General features: G+C 36.1%; 1 protein-coding gene across 2 annotated transcripts in view; it reads right to left on the reverse strand.

Annotated features, from left to right (window-relative positions):
* Nucleotides 1–25,467, reverse strand: part of LEMD3 (LEM domain containing 3) — a 43,211-nt gene that overhangs the window by 12,322 nt on the left and 5,422 nt on the right. For both annotated transcript variants that reach the window (XR_007905931.1, XM_051795782.1), the window contains exons 2-9: nucleotides 15,192–15,229; nucleotides 12,705–12,768; nucleotides 6,074–6,141; nucleotides 4,060–4,139; nucleotides 3,831–3,979; nucleotides 1,967–2,068; nucleotides 853–955; nucleotides 447–625 (exon numbers count right to left, since the gene is read on the reverse strand). Coding sequence is in view for 1 of the 2 variants with exons in the window: in XM_051795782.1 (XP_051651742.1) it covers nucleotides 447–625; nucleotides 853–955; nucleotides 1,967–2,068; nucleotides 3,831–3,979; nucleotides 4,060–4,139; nucleotides 6,074–6,141; nucleotides 12,705–12,768; nucleotides 15,192–15,229 (783 nt within the window). In the remaining variant the exon portion in view is untranslated. The remainder of the gene's footprint in view (nucleotides 1–446; nucleotides 626–852; nucleotides 956–1,966; nucleotides 2,069–3,830; nucleotides 3,980–4,059; nucleotides 4,140–6,073; nucleotides 6,142–12,704; nucleotides 12,769–15,191; nucleotides 15,230–25,467) is intronic.

Raw genomic sequence — 25,467 nt, forward strand, 5'->3', positions numbered from 1 at the left:
CTTCCTCCTAACTCCATCTTTAGGTACCTGACTGATAACTTAACAGTAAGAAACTCAAGCCTGCAAGATGCAATTTATCTGCTGTCAGATACAACGAATTACATTACTTCCAGTAAGTGTAAGGCATGTCAGAATTTGACCAACTGAAGAGTATTTTTTTTTAATTCACGAAAAGGAACAAGCAACTCACTTTGGCTACTTGCCCTCTGTGTCTTTCTGCAGTAGCTGTAACAGAACAGCTCATTTTCCTTGAAAACAAGGCAGACACAATGCACAGAAAAAGTAAGTCTATAGAACAAGATAACAGAGAAATAACACTAACAGTTCATAACAATCCTTAAATGTGTGAGAGAAAACAAACCTTTCATGTTCAAGCAAGAAAGTACTATTTAGAAGTTAGACGCAGAAATTAAAACAACTGTAGTTGCAAAATATAACTTCAATACCTTGGCCTTGCCACACTTTTGATGGTATTACTAAAATTTTGTCACATGCTGCAGAAGGTTGCATCCACTTCCAAACCAAGAACTCGGCACCACCTATTCTTCGTGTCTCTGTGCGAACTCTAGATTCATTTGCTGCAAGAAAGTCAACTGCTCGATTCCAGACTTTATTCATTTTCCTCCTTAAAAATTGAAGCAAGAATTACAAAGTTAGCAATAACAATCTGCATAGTTGACATCCAGCATGTAAGAGAAATCCAATGCTTTTCCCCCCACCTGTGTCAATAAGAATCTCCAAATATTACAGTGTGCAACCTACTGAAATTAACTTCATTAACTGACCCATTTATTTTTACTGATTTTCCCTCTTTACACATAAGGAAATTCCTTACTTCTAGTGAGAACATACCTGTCCTGAGGAGGTATTAGAGAATCACGCACATGTAAAACTGGCATGTAAGGCTGCAACTCTTTATTTTCTGAACATGCCTCACTGTGGCTTCTTAGAACATCTGAAGACATCATAAAAAAAAAACCAAACTGATAACTATGTAGTTCATGTAAACATTAAAAAAGTATCAATTCTGACAATGAACACCTACTCAAGATCCCTCCCAATTTATTAGTTAAGGTTTTCTGGCATTTTGAAACATTTTCTTTCCCAGCCATGCTGAAGGCAAATTAAGAAAACTAAGCAAGCACAATGCATCCAAGTATCCTAATAACTTTGAAATAAAGGAAGAGAGCTCTTACTCTTGATTGGTACTTTTAAGTGTTAGCAAAGACAGCCATCTTTAAAAATAAAGTGCTTTCCCTCCACCTCAACAAAAATTGATTTGCAAACAAAAAATGTAGGAAAATGGTAAAAACAGGAAAACAGTTCTGATTCGTCTGCCATCTCTGTATTTATGGTCACTACCATAGATGAAAGTAACAGAACAATTTAAGTAAAAATGCAGCCCAAAACAGAGCTTAAAAACTACAAACACAAACTACTGCAAACACTGTGGCTTCAAGTAGAAAGGCAGGATTTCAGAACTCAGTCATGCATTCCATTTTAGCAACATAATTTCTGCTCAAAGTAACTCATTAAAAAGCTGTTTTTTCTATGAAACACCATTAAGGATGGAATTGAGGGCTAACACATTTTTTGAGCAGATATTTTAGCTGAAGATGGCTGAAAAAACAGATACAGAAAGCAACATGTCACCATACTTCTAGTAAACAAACATCACATTTGTATTTGTTTTCAATATAGGATAAAATACTACTAAGTCAATGGGAATTTTATAGCCATATTGATGCAATTCACAAATTACAATCTTTATACCAAAAGCTTTGATTAGGTTTAAAGGATAGTTGGTGTCTTTTTAAAAAAGAAAAAAAAAAGCAAACAAAAACATGTGAATCACACATTTGACCAAGAACTCTAACAGCACTGGCTACCAAACAGGAAGAAAATATAATTGTGCCAGTTCTTTGAAAGCTTATACATACATCAGATGTGACTCAAGAAGCCATACCTATGATTTTTACCACCATATCATACATCTGCTTCGTTTCTTCTTCCTCTTTTGCCCAACGGTACTTCATGTAGTGTAAGACTCCCCAAACCATCACTATACCTGCATTAAGATGCATAACACTCTTTAAACAGTATTAGAACATCGGTTATTTAACAAAGATTACAGGGCACAATTCAAAAGTTGGTTGAACTATCTAACAAGTACTGTGCATTCTAAAACTAGTAAAATACATTGCACTTGCTGTCAGTATTTTCCACAGAAACACAAACTCTTCCTTCCACTTTGAAAAGAAGTTACTTTTAGAAAAACATTCACTGTTTTAACAACAGCTTGGTATCTCCCAGGACTGTGATTTTAAATTTTACCCATTTGTGAAGAAAAACAGTAAAACAATTTCACTGGGAAAATTCAAAGTCATATTAACAGTCACATAAACTGACAATTAAGAACATGTTTAGATTTTAAAATGCACAATATTCTTTAATTGATAGAAAAGCCATATGCTTTAGATATACTGGTCAAAGCAAATTAACTTGGACTGCTTCAGTTCAGCTACAGATTTGTATTTATTGCAGTGAAGTACTTCATGCTCTTTTTCTATTACTTTGAATATTATTCCAAAAAGGACAAGTTGGTTAGGAAGGTCAGCAGCATAAGTTGAAAATAAAGTTCTTATTCCTTTTTCTATCTTGCTGAGGGCACCACTACACCTGCGATCAATTAACAATATAAAAAAAAAATCAAACCCAAACCCACACATACACAATTTATAATTACAAAGTTTGTTTCATATATCAGTAACCACAAGGCAGTTTTAACTGATATATCAAAGAGACTGATGGACATCATTTTAGGCCAAAATGACTGTTAGTTAATGACAACACATCTAACATTTATGCAGTAGTTTATTTTTCAAAAGGTGCTCCATATTAATGTTAACTACAGGTGAGACATGAAGCAATTTGCTCAGCATGAATAAGACCAGTGGTTGACTCGGATACAGAGTTTTATCTCCACATCCCAATTCAGTCCTTGTATTGACTGTTATCAGAAAGACAGCAATCTGGGACAGTTTGCCTTTGATTCTTTTGGTTCATCAAAAGGCTACTGAAGGAGGTCTCAAGTCTTCTCCTCATAAGCAAGACATCATTAAGACACTGGGATAAATGATTTTTTAAATATTCAATAGGTGAGATAAACTGTGCATCTTCAATATTATTATCCAGCCACATGGAAAGGAGTGAAGTGTCTGCACTCATTTGTACCCTGTTTTTATGCTGCATAGTTTTCAGTATGGTTCAGAATAAAATAAACTTGGATGAATTTGAAACTCAATCAAAGAACTATCAAAGACTAATATAATTAGTCTTACTGAAGGATCACATACATTTTTTACAACATACTCTTAGAGGCAAGAATTTTTGGCGACAACCATGTTAGATATCCAACCTTTCCTAAAACTAGGAAGATCATCTTTTCTGTAGTTACATTTCTGAAGTTCAACAACAGTGAAATATCCTCAAAATTACATCTATTATGTCTTTTTACTGCTTTTTCTAATCAGTTCCACATGGAACTTTTGAAAGCCACAAGATATTGCTTTGGGAACAGGGAAAAAGACAGAGTTTCCAAAGAATGAGTATGTTCAGCTGATTACAGAAGCAGATGATAGCAACCGGTGTGAAGACAGGGTGGCGCAACAGAAGTGCAAAGTAAATTGAATTTTAATCAAGACACTGATAGAAACTCCAAGTTCTGTGGTTGAATAAAAACTTTCTCTAAACATGCTGTTTACTTTTCCTTGTGCATTTAGATAAATACAAGTTACAACAAAAAAATCTTGACTGTTTTATTAACTTACCCAGGAGCAATATTGATAATCTGTGAGTTACATTAACAAACGCACGGCGAAAACGACACCTGAAAGACATCTTTGGACTAGTGGATTCCAGATACTTCACATCTGCCACGTTAGTGACATTCATCTCATTAGGGTCATTGCTGAGACACCTATTAAAAAATATACAGTACTTATGAAAAATGATACATTCTCTTAGAACAAATTAAGCTAAGAAATAAAGACTACTTACTTTATGCCAACATCTTCCCCACTATTCAAGATCCATTGTAATGCTTTGTTAAGTACACTTTCATATTCTGGATCTAAAGTCTGTCAAAATACAATATTAATGAGTAATTTCATAAATAACCAGGAAGTTATCATGCCACAATAAAACTCAGATTCTGCACAGATTAGTAGCCAAAAAAATGTTGTTTTGTTCCTGATTCTTCAGATTTTGAGTAAGTTCACTGCACAAAGTAAATTTATATATGCTATGAGCAGTTATCAGACTCACCAGTATCCCTCAAACTAAGGACTGCTTGAAAAGTCAAGCCACATTCACTGTTTAATTAACAATTCTAACCTACAAGAAGAAAACAATTATTCAGCCACTAGGCGGCGCTCACTGAAAAAAAAACCCTACTCCAAGAATAAAACTCCAAACAGATCCAAACGCTGCTGGAAACGGGTCTTGTAAAAGCATTCCATGCTCTGATCTGTTTTAAGAAGCTTGAGTAAAATCAGGTTTTACTCATATTTTGCAAACAGTTCAGTGTTCGTAGATCAAGAACTGACATCACTATTTAGACATTGACTTTTTTTTACTTTTAATTATTTGGTATCGACTCTAATAGGAGAGCATCCACTGCTGTCTGAGCTAGGCTGTCTCCATAGCTCACCCTGCGTGTTCTTTCGCAGAAAAAGAAAAGCAAAATGGAAGTTACTATTATATTTGAAACTGCACTCCCAAAAAAAGATTTATTTCCATCTTTCCTTTGAACCTCACAAAATGTAACTTGCCTAGAATTAAAGCATAAGCACATAAAAAAACAGTAACTATTTCAGTTTGAGATTAAAGTATGAAAAAGTAACTGAACACAGAAATTCTGTAAAGGAGTTATACAGTTATACTCCCAAAATGAGGAACTGTAGGTTAAATGAGACTTCCTGCAAAGTGACAAATTTTCATATTAAATTTGAGCTTCCTAGCAGAGTTAAAACAGTTATGATAACAACTGTCATTCTTTCAGAGTAACAGACAGTCAAGACAATCAGTTCTATGGCATCAACTTAATTTTTTCCACAATACAACTGGTTTTAACAGATGTAGATCATAATTGCCAAACTATAAACTAGTGTTAGCAACTTCTTTGGGATGCTCTCAAACATTGCCCCTTTTTGTCTACTAAGTAAAGGATTGCCAAAATGTAGAATTTCTATAAATTTGTATATTACATATACAAATGTATATGTACATTAACTTCTTCTCATCCAATCAAAGAAATCTACTCTCAGTCTCTTAAATGCTACATGTAGTTTTCCACTGCACAGGGTACACCAATTTTCCAGTTTCCAGGGTACACCAATATGGGCTAAAATAAACCCTAGAGCTGTCAAGAAAAGGCAAGAGTTATCTTTTATTTGGGGAGTAAGGCAGGAGAATGACAGCAGGGAGTGGGATTTCATACTACTACACACTGATCAAATTAACAAAAAGGCCTTTTTTTGACCATTTCTATTTAAATGAATTAGTGGCCATCAATGAATGGCCTCTCCACACAGCTGCTGCCTGTCAGTCTCTCTGCACAGATCCACATGTCGACCCCTCTTCACAAAGAAAGGAAGACAGTATTCTTTATACTAAGTCTCAAAAACCAGTATACTCGTTTCTGGAGAAGCTTCTAGACATTTGAATTTTATAAGTTTATTATTTTTATGTTGGTCAACTATCTCCATCAATCCAAATCATGTCCTGGTGTTTTAATGAAAGGGAAAAAAGCCCTGCATGGCCATTGAAGCACTACCAGCTACACTTTCATTGAAAGTAAGCCAGTTTCTTTCACTGTCTCTCTCCTCAAATATTCCCTACATCCCCAAATAAAAATTATATGTAGCACATGTTAAAGCCACCAATTCCAAACATTTCCAGATAATACTAAGTAAAATTTTAGTCAATACACTAGATATGAAACCAGGGCCTTACAAATTGTAACTTATACAAATCTTATATACAACCAATTAAAAGTACCTCATTTGCTTACTTTTAAATATGCAGCTGCCTCCTGGACTGTAAGGTTTCTTTGAACAGAGCTGCCACATTCATGTTCCCCTGGTAAAACGAAAGCTTTTGTTTATTTGATCTCTAATTACTGCATTATATAAAATAAAATAACCTCAACGCAAGTTTCCGGTTAACATAATTTACACAAGCAGCAGTAGCACAGTAATTCTCATAAGTTTCATTAACAATATATAAATTTCTCTGCATAAATTTCTCCTTCAAAGAAAGTCTAAAAACCCTGATGATTGTCAGAGCTAATAATATGTACAAATCACATCAATACAACTTCATGTACTGCTCAAAAAGTGTATTTCAGTATTTACACCAAAAGTAGAAAAAAAGGTAGTATGAAGAACTACGAAAAGGACATTACCACAAAACAGTTACTGTACCCTGACTCAACTTCTAAATAATTCCCATTTACTCTGAAACATGTATCATCCGTTATAGAGACCAGGTTCCAGTCACAACACATCCATAATAATATTTCAGGCACTATGAAATTACTACATTTTAGATTGGTATAGTTATCACAGTAACTCATCACCTGCCTGAACACACACAAAATCTCACTATGGCCTGAAACTGGTGCTTTTACCATCTCCTAATTGATTTTGAATGTATGCAGAAGTAGCCAGGAAATAAGGTATATGCATAGTCAGTCTGCATAGCAACATGCCATCATATATCTGATCTTCTTTGCTAAACTAAAGGTACATGATTCATAAAAAGTGACAGTCATACCAACACAAAGTCATACAGAGAAGGAAAAGGTCTAACACCAGGTTTTCATCTATCACTAGGCCATAATTTCTGAAGAACTATCAGCAAGTGGCAAATCACTGTTTTCCGATCTTTCATAAAAAAAAAAAACAAACTAAATCTTGACATCTGTAACGACGCTTTTACTGTGCCAAAACAATGACAGGAAACAACAAATCCAGTCTTTCACTGGCTCAGGGTTACACCTGCCTTACCTTCTTGAAGCTATACCAAGTTGTATTCTTCCCAAAGCTATAGCAAGGCTATGAAAATTTAAGATACTTGTGCTTATATAAAATGTAAACCTTTGCTTATATTGGAATACTCTTTAAAAAGAGCAGCTTCAAGTACTAATTCCCTACACAAATGAGAACGTTCAATGCAATGTAAGCAAAAATTAGGAAACAGTAGCAAGTTATGGAGAAGCACCTTCATGTCTCATTGACAGTAGGGAGTGCCAGAGAACTAAGTGTTTCTATGAAGCCAGAGTCCTTCTCGGACTGCTAAAGTCTTGTTAAAGTACACTTCAACAGATTTAAGTGAACTTGGTCTTGCAAGCACATTATCATAACAGGCATGCTCTTCTCTTACCGTTGGGATATAGAGAAATAGGAACAGCATTTTAAAGAATGCTCAGATGCTACCTGGCCTAGAAGTGCTGCTGGAACTAAGCCTGTGTGCATGCACGTATTTTGAATCAAGCGCTGAGCAGAACACTTTGAAAGATGTTTCACTTGATAATTAACATGCAATGTCTTAGACGTTCAAAGTGCCTGAGTCTACTGTTATAGCAAATCTACAGAGATCAAAACTACTGCTGAAAATTGGTACCACTTTTGCCAAAAACCACTCTGCTTTTAGAACTCAGTACCTGAATTGGAGTTATGGGTTGTTCTTGTACATAATTTAGGCAGACATTCTTTTTGTACAGTATAAACTCTACAGCCTATAAATTTAGATGTGTAATCATCAGTGATTTCATGTTTCAAGATTAGTAGACTTGAAATAACTATATATCATACTCATACAGTCTCTGGTGTAAACATACTGTTCTAAATCTAGAACTTATTTGCCTTCTTCCAAGAATTATGTTTATGCAGCACACAACCAGCACACGGACTTCACAGCTTCTGGTCTCATCTTGAGAAATCAGAAGACAGTTTTCTCTCAGTCATGCTTCTGAAATTTTTTTCAGACTATATTCCCTCTGAACAAGTTCAACAGTCAAAAACACCTTTGCTGTCTGGGCTCTGACAATGTCTAAGGTCCATCAGTTCAAATTTCCCTCACACAATACTGGGCGGGGGGGGGAGCAGGAGAGGAATAAAAATCCCTTTCATCTTGCCTCCCACTCTCAAAACAAGTAAGCTAATCAGAGTTATGAAGTTTCAGTCCTATACAAAAAGCTATTGGAGATGCAGTTTCTCATTCCAACACATTTATTGCTGAGAACCATTTAGCAATTTTCTTCTAAAAAACTCACGAATTTGAAAGCTTACAGAAAGTTAGGCATTTCACAAGTCGGACAACCTTCTGTTTTACTGCAACAGCAGGATATTCCTATATGCCATTTCAGTCACTGCTTTAGCTAATAGTTCTGCAAATGAAGGCTTACTTTGAATAACTTGGGTACAATCATTAACCACTTAGCCTGGAAACCCACTTTCCATAGTCTGAGCCAAAAATGTTTCCCAGCTGTTCCATTTGAGGCCCTATATCCAGGAATAAAACTGAAGCTCAGACAAAAAAAACTTTACACAAGTTTGCTGCAAGACACATCTGAGTTCTTTGTAAAAACTGCCTCTCTGTTAAAATGTCTATTGCAAGTTTACAGAAAGCATGGATCTTTCTGCTTGAACGGTTCTTGGGCACAGATCACTAATTTCAGCTTCAATCAAAGAACCATTCTATTTGCTTTCATAGGGAGGCAAAAAGTAACATCCCAGCAAGGATCACAAAACTACTCCTTAGTTTATGTTAGTGTACTTGGGCAAGCCACATAAGAAGTTGAGGAGTTGTCCTAGAAATACTACCAAAAAGCAACTAAAGCTTCTAAAGAAATATTTAAATCAGTTGTCTCAATTGCTTCTAATACAGAAACCAAGTCAGATCTCCTTTCCCATGCAGATTATATTTGAAACTGACTTTCATTTAGGCATTTAACTTATGAACTGCAGCATATTCAAACAGAAATATTCTGTTTTCTATAACTGCTTTACACTGTAAATAATTTTCTCATTTGGTACCAAAACCCAGTGGAAATCTAATTCTCCAAGGAAGACATGGATTTAAGCACAGATCCCTAGCTTACAGCTTGACTTGATACAGTCAATCAATACAAAATATAAGCAATGTACAAGGTCTCACATTTGCAGGTTACTTGCAGCAGGACACTAAAGTGGGGAGCTGAAGAAAAACAGGAGCAGAACACGTTGCAAGAGCAAGTAAGAATGCCCAGTCTCCCAAAGGCAAACTCAAAAGTTGAGTAACACTGCAGAACATCAGAACTTGCTAAATTTGTTCAATCACTGGTATCAATTACCTGAAGAACTTAAGATTAAAGAGAGTGACAGAACAGAGAGCCTGTGACAGCAATCAAATACAGTAGTTGACACTTGAAATTAATATTAAGTAATATTTAGTGCTTTGCCAGGATTTTCTTGCAGCAATGGATTTAACAGTAAGCCTTATTACATATGAAAGCCTAATTCACCCCTGCATCTCAAGGACCTGTGCTGTGCATTAGGTTAGAAGGAAAACATCTAAATCCAACAGGTGATCACACCATAGAGAATGCCAAGCAAAAGAAACTGCTAACTAAAAAATCCTTTATCTACAAGAAAGAAGGGTCATACCTAAGGGTAGCTGGCTGCTTCTTGTGGATATACTGGTTAGGTTTATTCATTTTGCAAGTTTGAGTGAAAATGGATGTGATCTATTGAATCTCTCCATGAAAGACCAAGACATCCTGTAATTAACATATGCCTGAAGAAAGTCTAATTTAAATAAAGCAGGTATTTTGGTTTAGTAGAAAGTGTTAGGCACTGAAATATATAGTCTATAAAAAGTTGCTGTTTTGAAGAATGGCTAAACTATTCAAGACAAGAACACAAACTTCAACTGAGACCTGGATGAGTCTCCCCTTAGTGTCTTATGAGGTAGACATTATGCACTGTAGGTTTGGCAGACTAGTAATTCTGAGAACAGTGATGCATTAAAAGGTAATCTATTTTTATATAGGATAATTAAATAATTTGACATCATATCAGAGCATCGCAGTACAGAATAGGTATCTACAGCTGGAACACAGTACATTAAGTCAAATAAAATTAATGAACTGATATGCTTTTTGTTTCTTCATATTCTACCTTCTAAAAGCCCCCTCATTCTCCAATTGAAGTTGACAAGGCAAGAAACTAGCTCAGTAAAATTATAAGAAATCTAATAAAACAGAGCTAAAAATCAAATTTTGAAGGGACCATCTTTATGGTAGTCAAGATCTTGAATAACAGAACAGATTACTTCAGGTTTCCAGCCTGCCTTTTGAATATTAATAGTTATAACATGAACAAATGACTCATAGCCAAGTATGAAATGAGAGAAACTTTTCCAAGTATGCAGAGAGACCTGAAAAGCACCATTTTTATTAAAACTGTATTCCTTAACTTCTGTCTCCTTTGAAGTGGGGCACTATGTACACCAAAATCCTGTATTTCCTTTGCAGTTTTCTCTGTTTTACGCCTTTTAAACAGCTTCCAGATATTGTGCCATGTCTACATCAATATGGTATTCAAAAATGGATGGCAGACTTCTTCCTCTCATACCTTAAGAAACTTGGCATTGAGGATAACTTCTGTCTAACTGGAGATGAATTACATCCTTCTTCAGATGGTATGAAAGCTACTCTCCTGAGCAACCAGGAAATCTCACAATATAGCTTCAGTCTGTATCATCTCTTCAGGGTTATCATTAACCAGAAAAGATAGCTATATTTTTTGAAAGGTATCATTGAAGATCCTCTTGGTCAGAAATAGACTAACAGAGAGTAATGCACCTTTGAGATCTGGGGAAGAAAGTAGCCATCTTGGAGCACACAAATTCCTTCTCATAAGGCAGAGAAGCAAATATTTTTATAGGTCTACATGCATTTAAGTAAGCCCCAGCTAATAAAGAAAATTCCCTTCCTTTCACAGATGTAGAAATTAGGTGTCACACCTAAGGTAAGTTTACCGTATGGCCCTTGGAGGGCCAGATGACACACTAAGCAAAACCAGCAAGCTGTTACACTCTCTTCAAAAAACAGAGGGAAGCAGCATGACAATGATCAAGCAAAGAAAATCAGCTTGAACACTGAGCTGAAACATGCTGTATGTCAGGCAACAAAGATGACTACGGGATTAGAGCTGATTGAGGACAGGCTGAGGGAGCTGGACCTGTTCAGCCTCAAGAAGAGACAACTGAGAGGGGACCTTTTCAATATCTGTAAATATCTGAAGGCAGGGTGTCAAGAGGATGGACCCAGGCTCTTCTCAGTGGTTCCAGGCAACAGGACAAGAGGCAGGGCAGAAACAGATGCACAGGAAGTTCCACCTGTATATGAGCAAGAACTTCTTTACTGTGCGGGGGGGTAACCAAGCACTGGAACAGGTTGCCCAGAGAGGTTGTGGAGTCTCCCTCACTGGAGATATTCCAGAACCGTCTGGACACAATCCTGTGCAATGTACTCTAGGATGACCCTGCCTGAGCAGGGAGGTTGGACCAGAAGACCCACTGTGGGCCATTCTGTGATTCTGTAATGTAAACAAAAAGAAATGTGTGGGGTTTGTCCAAACATATATTTATGTGTTGCAGATATTGTAAATGCTCTGGAAACAAAAGTTTTCTGCTGGAAGATTATTGTTGCAATGTAAAAGGTATTACAAAGGTGCTCAACTTTCTCACAGATTTTCTATAAAGCCTTGAGATATTGAATTGTTGGTTTCATATCTGACACAGAGTTGTTTCCACATTTTTTTATGTTTGAGAAATGTCTGTAGCACCTGATAACAATGACAGAGCTTTCTTGGTGAAACCTGCTGTTGCAAAACAAATAGTTGGCACAAAGACCAGTAAGGTTTCCTAAACACATTATGAATTAAATAAGCAAGAATAACAAAAATGGCTTAATAGTCATGTAATAGACTCAACTGTAATTCGCATTCACCAGAGGCCAAAGTTATAAACACAGCCCTAACTTTGCCATTTCCTGATTGCGATGTGTAAGTTATCTGTGCAGTTTAAAGCTGTGTTCGTTACGACTCTGGATAAAACCACCCTATTTTTTACTTTGAATATTCAATAATACTAATCCTAAACACCATCTCTGACACATTACTATACACAGCACTTTTCGTTACTATGCAATTAATACGGTTAAGTTGGACCTTTTAGTCTAACAAGGCAAACTTGTTCAACCACTACTATTCACTCTATTAGTAACCATTTTATCATTGTTGCAAAATATTTTGGTTTTCACCTTAGTGAATTAACAACCTTTAAAAAAATCCCACATATTCCTCTCCATATAAAGCAAATTTAAGCCTTTTAACAAAATCAGATTAATAAAGCATTAAGGTATTAGATCAAAAACCCCATGAGATCACAATATTCAACAGCCTATCCCACTAACTGACAAACCTTGCAACAAAAGGTGCCACACTGTGTAAGTTGTTAAGTGAACTAGAAACAGGATTTCTAGTTTCCCAATACAGAACTCTAAATGGCTATCACTTATTGCAAATCCCTATGTGAGCTTTGACTTCTTTGTAGCTGTTGCCAAACACTGTATCACAATATTTTTAAAGTGTTACCTGCTACTTGTGCCAATTTGTCATGAAGCACATACAAGCTCTTCATGAGGTTTCTTTCATGTTCCTAGAATTAGAAAAACATATTTATGTCAAAACAAACAGTAGTAGAGATATATTTTTTCCATTTACCCCAAAAATCTTTATATACCATGAGAAAAAAAATGGGTTTTACACATAGAGGTAGAAAGTTGTAATGTTTCGCACATCAGCAACGATGCAGGCAACGTATTTTGAATCTAAGTATTCACTCCATTGAATTTTCAGGTCTTGACTGAAACTAAACTAGATTGTAGTGTGGACTCCAATGGATCTGCCAGCTAAAAGCAACTGATCAAAAGGTTATTTTGATACTACTGAAAGAATAGTGAAATGACCCAAAAGAAATTTCTGTTTTGTTTGGGGTGGCTTTTTGATAACTACTATGTAAAAATAAGAGTTTTATTCTTAAATGTGCAGAGACATTTCATACAAGCCACACTAAAGTGCTGGTCACATTCTGGCATAAAATTCCAAGCAAAGGAAGATTTCTACTGTCTACCTTCAAACTACAGTAACTTAATTTAAAAAACAAACAAACAAACAAAAAAACCAAAACAAATGCAAACCACAACAGAAAGCTGTGGACTATAAAATCTTGTTGATACTTCCTGCATATGTCACTAATATAAAAAGGCCTAATTCCCAAAATAAGTATGAATATGAGATATAATTGTTACTTGCAGGGGAGTTAAACTTACCAAGATATGAGCAATTTCATTAAGATATATCCAGGAACATTTTATTTAGAAGGAAATATTCAAAATATAGACAAAGAACATGTAATTAGATACACATACAATCGCATCCACCAAAAGCCATCCTGAAATGTTGGGCTTGAAGTTTTATCAAATGGCTGAGTTAAGACTAGAGCCTTCATTCAGAAAAATATGCAAGAAAAGTAATTTTCCAGTTTGTGCATCTGCTGATTATACTCACGTTGGAAAAAAAGAAAAACACATATTAAGCTCAATTCCCTGATGCACCAGCACTGTAATTTTAAAATGTGAATGGTCCAACTATTTTTTGTAAGAAAACTGATACCAAAAAAAGCAGAATATTTCTTTCATTGATCAAACAATTGACAAATTATTTCCCATCGGCATTACCAACAATTACCAGCACCCCCTCTCCCTATTCTGGTACTACAAAACCATCATTGAGATTAAATTGATGTAGTTGGTGCCTCAGGAAACAAACCAACCTTACTAACTCATTTCCTGGCTGGAAAACAGTAGGCATGGCATAAGAGGAAAAACAGTCCTTCAGCACACACACACCACCAGCTGTACTTCAAGTTCCATTTATTTGCCAGTAGGTACATCCATGACTTCATTAATAGCTACACTGAAATGGACATGTGAAATACTGTTGTGACCAACTTTTTCCTTTTTCAAATTAATGATTGGGCCACAGAAAGGACAGAACTAAACAGTATAATCTTCATAGCTAGCAATCAAGCATGGAATACAATTACTATGGAACAGTGCCATAAAAACAGGAGAAAGTAACATACAGAACAGGTTCTCAGGCTGTCACGTCCAGTATACAAGACGCATTCTCTCTGCACTACTAGAGTAATTCTGAAAGAATGCCCAGAATTTACCCAACAAAATTAAAAAGATTCATTTGTTCAAAAGAAACATTTTCTATCCAAAAAACTAGCCAAGGCTACCTACTTAATATGCTATTATTCACTTCTGGAGAGTTCAATCCTAGACATGAGGAAAAAAAACAATTCACACCAAACAAGAAAAAAACAAATCTCAAACAGTAAACAAAAAAACCACAAAAAAACCCCAAAAAACCAAAATTCTCCACAATTCTCTTGCAATACTTGCTCATATATGCCTAGCAAAAGCAGATCATTATGTTTACAGTCCAGGTCAGAAGAGAGAATCACCAGAATGCATGCTGCAGAATTAAGAATAATACAGATAGCTTCAATGGCGAGATCTCAAAAATGGGTAGCCTGATATTTCAGAAGAAAAAGTGAATATAGGAACAAGTAACAGAAAGTGAAAAAGACAAACTTTTTAATCCATTTTCTGAAGGATGTTAACCTTTTCGCTCTTATAGCACTAAATAAGATTCTGGAGTTTCATGTCAATCATCTCTTACCAGCTGTGCTTTCAATGTTCAGAGGCCAAATGGTAACAGTAAGAGACAGACTACCAAATTTAGTCTCAAAATTTACAACACCTTTTTTTTTGCAACACAAATTATGTAATATTTTCTTAGTATATAAAGCAACCAGCATGCCACAGCCAAATTTTGTAATCCTAGTTATATTGCCCGAGATGGAAAACAAAAAATTAAAAACATCAGTTACAAGAAGTGCATTTATTTCATGCAAAATATTCTAAAACTGCAACATTCTGAACAGATCTATATTGCTTTTATACAATCATGTGAAAGATCAAAATCTCACTATTAAGTGGTTTTACTTACTTGTATTTTCTGTAGTTCTTCACTAAAAGGATTCTTGACTGTCAAAAAAAGAAAAAAAGTAATTCACTCTATAGTCTGAAAACACTAAAAAGGTATACCAACACTGTAGCTTTATGACAACAATATAATAGTTAGATAAAAACAAAGTCCATAATATGACAAATAACAATTAGACATCTATTAACCTTTGCCCTAACTCTGTATTTGATAATGCAGTATAATAGCATTAAAGTTAAACCAGAATTTTGCATGCCCGCAAATTTCACAGCTTTTTCCACCAAAAAAAATTGTGCTTGCCATTTGCCAAACTCTTGCTTTAATTACTCAATTGTATTGAAATAAAAATTTGAAGGCTTTACATTTTAGTGTCCAGTTTAAAAAAGTAAAACCACTTTTTGACTAAGCACTAATGCACGCAACAAAACTCTACAACTCAGCATTTTCTGTTTTAACAAGAGACAACACACTGAGAGCTCATGCACTCCTATACGTAAAGATAGCCACAAAACATCCAGTTGCCTCCCCAACAGTCGTCTCATTGACAATATCTTGATTTCTGAACCATAACCATGATTAAACTGATCCATTCATTTAGTTATAAATGGGAAATGTAAGAGGAATATAAAGGTGGACATACTAGATCAAATCATGGCAAGATTTCTCATTTAGGAGAAATGGAAGATAGAAAAGAAACTAAGGACCAACTTAAAAACCAAGGTCCCCTAACCTTAGCCAAGTGTAACTCCATCTGGATAAGAAACTGAAAAAAAAAAAAACTTGTAAGAAAAAAATTAATTATTTGTAAAACAAGGTGATTTTTATTAACTGCACAAACTTCCATAGCACTCTTGGCAGCAGAAAGATGTTGACCCCTTCACCTTAGTTTTGAAAGAAAGTTTTGAAGCAGGAACAATTACCATTTCTTTGCTCCTACATGTAGTAATGGTAAGGGTCTCATTTCTACAGTTACAACCAACAAATGATGTATAAAACAGAGGGACTATGAAAATGCTTTCTGAATGAAGAAAGTTTGACTCCCTGTAACTTTGCAAACAACAGTCTGTCCATGTGCCTGGGCTCATAGGAAAATTAATCATGTTACCTACCCAGCAGCAATAAACACTGCAGGTTCTTCCAGTACAGCAAATGGGGGAAAAAAACCCCAAACCACCCAAACACAGGGACTGGCTTTCACAGACATCGAAATACTTGATACAGATATAAGATTAATTAAAGATGTTAGAAGCAGATACTGAAGATTCGTGCAAACCAAGCCCTATAGCATTTCATGATTTCATTATACAGGAGCAAATTCACAGTCATAACCTACTGGATTATCAAGCTACCAACTTAACAAGGTTTTATGTATTTCATTCATTAACTCAACAGAACATGCCCAGTACACTAAACTTTTAATCTGAATAGCCTAAAATAGGATTAGAGAAACAGACCAAGGCTTAAGATGACTGCCAACCTCCCAGTTTGATTGTTAGTTATCCAGACAAGGATAATTACGGTCTCCAAGGTCAGTCTCATTGAGCATACAGGAAATCTTGATTCATTGGAAGGATGGTACACACACGAGACACAACTATGTGTAAATTTCAGTACACCTGACTGACATATTTTAGCACTGATGAAAGCCATGGAGCAAACACATATGCAATACTTTCATGACTGCAAAGATGCACACTGTCAGCTGCAATTCTACATATGCTAGGGCAGCACAGCAATTAAGTGGAGACAATGGTGGTGGTTAGATTTTTCCAGCATCACAGTCCCAGAGTAAAATCAATCTCACATATGGGCAACTTCATATTTAGATAAATTAACACCTTGAATTTAGGAAGCAAACCAAAGGAGACGTCAATGTTTGCCTCTCCTTCACAAATACATAGTGGTTACAGCGCCCAAGAAAACCAATCACCTCTCCTCCAAAATTACATATCACAAACATTTAACAATCCTTGTAATTTCTTATTTTAATTCACGCTGTAGGATTTCCAGGAAATCCCTCTGAAGTTACTGATTTTATGGCAAGTTAAAGAATAAGTGAGATTTTATACATTTTATATAAGATGCCATATAGTTTAGGAAAACTGATGCCTTAAGAGGCCAGTATACTAAATTCAACTTTAGCAATTTATCAGCAGCTACATATGCAATTAACAACTGTTAATCTATCTGCATCTATTTATCACATAACCTTGATTCACTTGAGTTAATAGGGCCACTCCTTAACTACTTCAGTAGTTCCTCTTCTGAATCCACCCTTCTTTCTTTTGTCCAGAGTCTAAGCTCTTACCAAACCCTCCCACATGCTCCAGTCACAGACGTAAAGTTCCCATCTACTCCAAAATGTCTAAAGTATTTCAACATATTCCATCAACATTATTAGTTCAAAAGCTTTCTTGACAGTTTTTAAAATATGTAACTATAGTTGTAAGAGTGACAAGTTCTTGTTCTACCAAACTAAACATGAAATTAATAACTAATAGAAGACATTCTTATGTGAGTATATCATACTTCCAAGGCTCTCCTCAAAAGGGGTTTGATATCTCTACTATGCAACAACAATTACCAGCCTTGGAAGTCATCTGTCAAGCTCACATTCTAATGGCTTCAAAGAACAAATTATCATCTACTCATACTACAAAGCTAAAAACAAGAGAGATAGGAGATTCCTGTTTTAGAAAACTGAGTGTTGTCCCAGAGGGTCTTCTCTCCAGATTAGCCAACTAACAGCCACATCCACAGCTCCTAAATAAGGAGAGATGCAACTACCTGGACATGGCAATCCATTAGGACTCCCCAGACAGCAGCAAAACTGTGAGAAGCATGGCAGTTTTACCTGGCCACATGTACATGTCAATACTAGCTGCAGGATAAACATGCAGAAGTATTTTTATTGGGAAAAAAACCCTCAAAAACTTGACAAAGGGCACCATACCAACTCCCTCAAAGCACTGTAATACCTAAACATTCCAAACTTGGAAGCTTGACACAATGGGAAAAGAGCATTACTCCTGGAAAAGTGTAGTGGTAGTGAGATTCTTTGGCCAGACATCGAAGGAAACAAAAAGTAAGCACATCATGGGATGGCATCTTCACATGAAACTGGATTTCAGAACAGGAAGAGGTACACTATTTAAATCCAATTTTTGAGAAGTTTTCTTATTTAAATGCTAGTTAATCGAGAACAAGGCAACAAGATTACCAAAACGCCTGTGAAAGAAATCAAAGCAGCACACAAATACTGTCCCAGGTTGATGGAAAAGACTACTAATGAACCTCAGAAGTAACTAATTTACACATCTTGCTGTTGGGACAAGTTGTAAATTATGACTTACAGACTACTCGAATTTTTGTCTCAAAAAACAAAAAGTAACCAATACAAAGCTAAAGGTCACCACACAGCTCCAAAGCACTCCAGCCAAAGCCGTCAACAGAAATGCACATACCAAGCCATCTCACAGAGAAGCTCAATTTTAGGAACAAGAGTGTCAACATACAAAGTTAATGTGCACTAGAATTCTGCAGCCACTATCTTTAAAAATAAAACCGCTCAGCATGACCATCTCTCATTTTCCTCCCTAATACATTGATAATAATTGCAGATAGACACAGTACTTAGAAGGGTTCATTTTCTTCAGTAAGACAGACAGGGAGCACAAAGTGGAATTTCTCCTCTTTTTCAAAGCACAGTATAACAGACATGAAGTTACAGCCTAATTGCAGACATTCATGAGCACATAAGTCAACTTTCATAAAGTCTTAATGATACAAGTTCCAAAGACTGATATAGCTCCATAGGCAGTCATTCCTAGAAAGAAAATACGCACAAATAAAAATACCATTGCTTAGGACATAAGCGATAAGTGATTCAGTTACACTCTGGTCACCAAATTAGGATGCCAAAAAGTAGCTAATCCTTCCACTACAGCTATCTCCCAGATACTGTGGCACCTTGCCCTGAATAGTGTTACCATTCCTGCAGTTTCTGTATTCAATACACTTCAACAGACAACACCAAAACCTCAGTGTGAAGGAACAGTTACATCAAGACAAATCAAGAATTTAACTAGCCCGGAATCCTGCCTCCAGCAGTAGCAATAAGTTTTACTCTTTTCAGAGACACCTGTTCCTAACTGGACTAACACACCATTGTTCTTTACTCAGCTGAAGAATCTGCTTGAACTAAGACTTGCAATGTTATCATAACTTTATTTAACAGGTTATACCTATTAGTTAAAAGGTTACATCATCAGTTGGTGGACTAAGGTGTACTAGCAGTAGTATGTGCACTTTTGAGCCAGGTGGATCTAGAGAGCAGAAAGAACCTTGCTTGGCAAGAAACTCATCTGCCAAACAGAAACATCAAAAAAAGAGGACAGAAAGGAAGCACAATTGACTCTTACCAAGATCTCAAACACTAGGGAAATAAAACCTTAACACGACATTGGCACATGAGAGCTCCATAGTATGTAAGTCGTAGTAGTACAAAGCTCAGTGCTTAAACTATAAAAGTTTACATAAGATCCTAACTCTCTTTCCTCAAACCATGTATCTCATGCTTAAGGAAGATGGCCATATAGATACTAGTCTGATGCCAAGGCTTGGGAAAGCAGCTCAGTACATTCCCATCTCCTGAATGGCAAAGGATATCCCATGCTAATTCATTCCCATTACAGAAGGGATAGGAAGATGCTACCTGGCCTCTGGTCCTCAAATCAACAGGACAGCTCCTTCCCAGGGCTGCTACTTTCATGTGATTTCCCTCCAGTTTGCTCTCCCAAAAGAATGCCTTTAATACCACACATCCTATATAGTAGAAAAAAACAAGTCTGGATTTTACATCTCGTTGTTTCCTCCTCCTGCTTCTTCATGTGCATTTGCACTCAATCTGCACATCTTTTTTGTTAATTCAATAAGCATCACCTTTAGCTGAAGGTCAAGAGAAAAACCACAGTATTTAAAATTATAAATAAAAAAATACATTAGTCACTGCATTGTACAATTCCAAAGTACAGAGACACATCTGTGCTCAATGCAAACAACCTAAAAAACAGTCTGTAGCATTTCTGCAGGGAGTACCACCTTTGATGGAAGTCAAACTTAACAGGTACGGATCATAATACACCCCTAGGATCATCAAATTGGACTGTGCATAACACCTGCCCATTCTGAAAGAACGAGCTCTCAGGAGTACTCGAAAGATTAGTTTTTTTTTTTTTCAAAGTGAAATGAAAAACCCTTAGCTCAAGGGACACTGTACAGACAGTACAGCAGTATGGCTCTTTTAGGTGTTCTCAACACTCTATTTTATTTTTTTCTGAGTTTATATCAAAATTAACATTCATCTGTTATTATATGTAAGATACAAAGTACCCTACATAGCTCAGATTCCCTATTTCCCTTAGTGATTTTCAAACACCTTTATCCACATCTGCTTTTACATAAGCTGATGTAAAAGCGTAAGTACTTCCCATACTTACAGATAAGAGAAACAAAACCCAAAAATAAGTAATGATACTAGCTCCTTCTCCAGAAGGAAATCTGCATCTCTGCCCTCTTTTTCTCAGCTAGGCAAAGTCTTGCCAGGACAGCATAAAATTCCTTTGACAAGCCCACCACACCCCTAAAAAAAAAAAAACAAAAACAAAAACAAACAAACAAAAAAACAACCAACAAAATCAATAGCTTTTTCTTTGAAATTCACTATGCCTCTCACCTCCAGAAACTTTCTTGGGTGCACACCAATACAGGAACAGATTACAATGAACCAGATATCATACTCTCCTTTTCAAGATACCACCAAGGAATTTCGTAAATCATTTTTTCATATTTACAAAGTAACAGTAAAGTATTTCCAAGGAATTTGCAAGAATGAGAAACAGTACAAGCAAGACCACCAGACTGGCCTTTCCCCATAATTAGGTTTGACTATGGACTTCCACAGCCTGTGAAAGAGGCCTCTCAGGCGTTTGCCACACATGTCCCACCCAATCTGTCACTCAACAAAATCCTCTTTGGTTGTCTAAGGCATGACATCTGAAAAAGAACAAAAAGCACACTAAACTTTCAGATATAGTGAGACACAAACAGAAATTCTCATTATAATGTTTTACCATTTCCCAGAAAATATCCTGGGAATTAAAAAAACAATAAAAAAACCCAACAAACACTGAACTACCTCACACCAAAACCAAGCACAGTTTCAGGTAACACAAGACAAAAAAAAAAAACAACCAAAAAACCCCTAAAAAATAAAACCACCACCAACAACAAAAAAAAAATTCACACATTTACCTTTTGATATATGAAACCCGTCATTCCCAGTAAATGCTCCATCGCTCAGTATCTACTGACAGGTTTTGGATTAGTTCTACAGCTAGAATTCTGTTCTCTATGGTCAACATCTACATATTCAGAAAAAAATTTGTTTGATGAAGTTGCAAGATGAGGGATACTTAAGGGCTTATGCTGTGCAGGTTGATGATGCTGAACAGACACTAGGATACGTTCTGCTGAATCAAGTGCTGTGGAATGTTTTATTGTACAACCACATAGCGAGATGGTTGAGAATTGAGGGGACATATTGTTAGGCAGAGTGGCTTTGACACACAGCCTATTGAAAATACTCTAAACCTTACAAAAATAGCTATGAAATCAAAGGACAGTCTGAGGCTTCTCAAATTCAGAGACTTAACTGACCATCAAAGACATGCTTTTCTACAGACAAAAGTAAAATTAAGATCTAGATGTAGCCTTAAAATCTAGTCAGGAACAACACTACATTTATCCACCTCACCCAAGCAGTCCTCCTGTAATAAAGTTTTGTTCAGTTGATGCCCAGCAAGGAAGGCTGCTGCTGCATTTACCCAAGACACTCCGAGTATAAAAGTTTCTTCTATTTTTCAATAAATAAAAGGTTAAGGGGATGTGACCCTGTATTAGGACTTAAGTGAATAAAGGCAGTATGAAGGAAGTCTTACTATGTATATACAACAATTATTCTCTAACAAGCCATCTTTCAATTTTTATTTAAGTAAACAGCCTTCTCTGAGAAAAAGAAAAACTGGCCTAGGAATTGTTCTACAATCTCTCATTTATGAACAGACTTATTTCTTAATTATCTAGCACAGCATCACTAGAATTCAACAGATCTTAATTAGAGTATGGTGCTAAAAAGGGTTTGCTAATATGGGTTTGATCCCCACACAGGCCATTCACTTAGGAGCTGGACTTGATGATCCTCGTGGGTCCCTTCCAACGCAGAATATTCTGTGATTCTGTAACTATTTAGTAAGTTTTAATGCCACTTAATTCAATGTTAGACCTCTCTTTTTAAGCCCCTACTCTTCTCCTCCCCACATTAAACAGATTTTTTGCATCAATTCAGTCTGTCACTCGGAGTTCACTTTAAGCAAGACTAAACAGGCAGCATTATTCAAGATACCTCAATGTCACGATATGACTCTCAGTAAGCAGAAATTCTGATCCTTTCCTCTGCAAAAAAAGAAGAATTAATCTCTGCAAAACGCTAGCCATAACAGCACAGCTCCTCCAGCAAGCTGGGCCCAACAGCACACCATGTTTGCCTGTTTCATGGTTAACTTGCACCTACTCTCACTCTCCACAGTGGACTGTGAACACTCAGAATAGAGAAACAGCACTAAATAGCATTGTGGGAAGTACAGCACAGTAGGACTTGACACTGGACATTATAAACTCAAGCAAGCCTTCTACACGAGATCAGCTTCAAGATGTGCAGTGGTTCTTCAGTCTACCCTTGCACCCATCAGTACGCTTCTTTCCATCAATAACACTACCAGTGGACAGGAGCTACTTCGACCACTGGCAGAGTTACACCACGTCCTCATTTATTATAATCACAGCAAAGGCATTGCCACCTTCTCCCACAACTGTAGACCTACCAGCAGGAACAGCAGGAGCCAAGAAGAGTAATGATAAAGATAGTACTAATGAAGTTCTTAGCAACATGTGAGTCCCCAAAAAAAATCTGATTTTCTTTTTAATATACCTTGATTTCACAATCCATTAACCAGTCAACTTACTCCCCTCAACCTACCACAACAGACAACTAGTTTTACCAGAAAATACAATTATCCACAAGAACTTTAAAGGTGAAAGGAATCTATGCCTCATGATTACAACAGACTTCATGATTCTCCACGACATTGGAAACGCATTTTCATCAACAAAAACTTATGTACTTATTTAATTTACTTGCCTAAGCTTTTTAGTGAAGTGACCAAGCAACTTTCTCAAACAGCAGCTCTGGCCTGTTCACATATTTCTGAAGCACAAGTCTAGAAGCATGACAGGCAGCAGTTCAGTACAACTCAACAACTTCTGCCAGTTTAGCTGGGTAAGCAGTCGAGTCAAAGTTTTGCAACCTACTACTCTCGGATGAAACATAGATGTCAAAAGGATTCAAATGTACATGATTTTTAGAAACACAATTATTTCCCAGAAATAGGAAGACTGCAGGCTTGATTCTCCTCTTGAACTGTGATAATTATGGATTATGAAGCAGTGCAAAGTGGGGCTCCTACAATGCTAAATTTAAGTCTTTGTGTACTGTGGGCTCTTCCTTAAAGTTTTTCCACTGCACTCACTATCACTCTATTCATCTGTCCTAAACAGAAAGACTGCATTGTGCTTGAACAGTATTAGAAGTGGCAGAGGCTCTTAACACATGAAACATAAATTTGCTTTCTGCTTTCCCACACATTTCTAGTCTGAAATGTTTTTTGAAATGGAAAAGTTGCAACAAGATCTGCTTTCACATTCTAGATCACCTTTAATTTTCTCACATCAGAAACCAAATTTTCTTTTGAGAAAACTACGCACTATGGAATGCAGTGCAAATTTTTTACTAGTTTTTGATACCTAATGAAGACAGACCCTGTCAGAGCTCTTCTGCATCCCTGCTCCCCAGGCAAGTAATTCTAGTTCCGATTTCCCGTTACTTACTTCACAAAAAAGCATGGCCTAAAATAGTAACATTGAAAAAAATTCATAGTAAGAATCTGCAATCACGGCATAAGGAACGTTTTGTGCCCATCTGCAAACAGCAGCACATTTAAGGTACGAATGCAAAGTATTTATAAATATTCTGAACAAAGAGTCAAAACTAAAACAAAGAGTCAAAATTCCCTAAAAACAGGAATTCTGAATTTGCATCATTTTTGTTTCAAACACTGACGAGTAATTTTCATATTATATTTCATACTACAGATCTGCTGCAAAGGTAAATAGACTGTTTATTTTCCTTTAGGAAGGACCTGAAATTGTCAGCTAAAATGAACTATTTTGCACTATATAGCAATTAGGACTTTCCTAGACAAAAGTCTAGATAAAAGGGACTATATAATAACTACTCGGACTTTCCTAGATAAAAGGCCAAATTTGTTTGTCATTTTAAAGAATTATTTTTGACATACCATAAGGAAGACTAGAGTTTAAAATTATCAGGAATCCTAGGGAAATTTAACTATTCTGACTGGCTTTACCTTATGAAGACAGCCTAGGCGTTTTTTTAATCTACTGATCTTGATCCAAATCTCACCCAACCACAGAACTGAGATAGCTACAACTGAGATTAGTCTTTAAGATACACATCAGGATTTTCTTTTATATCACCTAGAAGAGAAACATTTGCTACCTAGGGTTTAAGGCAACATAAGGAAAATGAAACAGCTATATGCTGTTTAGCTATATGTTAATATTTCAATAGAAGTTGTTATATTGTAAATACAAGTTACAGTATTCTTTGCAAACCACAAGAAACGTTAATATCCACCCAACACAGGAACTCTGCAAATCTTTTCATTTTAATCCCTCCCTTTGCTATCTCCTCTTCTATAAATACTTCTTATGCAAAATTAACTTTCTTCTATTAAAGCCAACACTGTCAAGAATATAGATGCTTCTGAGAAGGTGATCTTAGATGGCAAGTAGATTTATAACAAGTAGATTTATCTGTGAAATACCACATCACTTTAATAGTAATTTGCAGGCCTGTGAGCATAGAAGTCATCATCTTGTCCTTTATCCAGCAAGTTAACTTCTTACCAATTCAATTCCCTGCATAAAATTCCACAGAAGTTTTCACACCTAAGAGATTTAGAAGTCAAGAACAAAAGAACATCAATGGAATTGAATTAAACTCTTAGAATTGTGATTTGCATAAGCTTCCACTTGCAATATACACAACTACTAAATCTCCCTGAATTAACACTTCAAAAAC

Source organism: Manacus candei, unplaced genomic scaffold (genome assembly GCF_025592945.1).
Source record: "Manacus candei isolate 608988 ecotype Guabito, Panama unplaced genomic scaffold, ASM2559294v1 h1tg000043l, whole genome shotgun sequence".
Lineage (NCBI taxonomy): Eukaryota > Metazoa > Chordata > Aves > Passeriformes > Pipridae > Manacus > Manacus candei.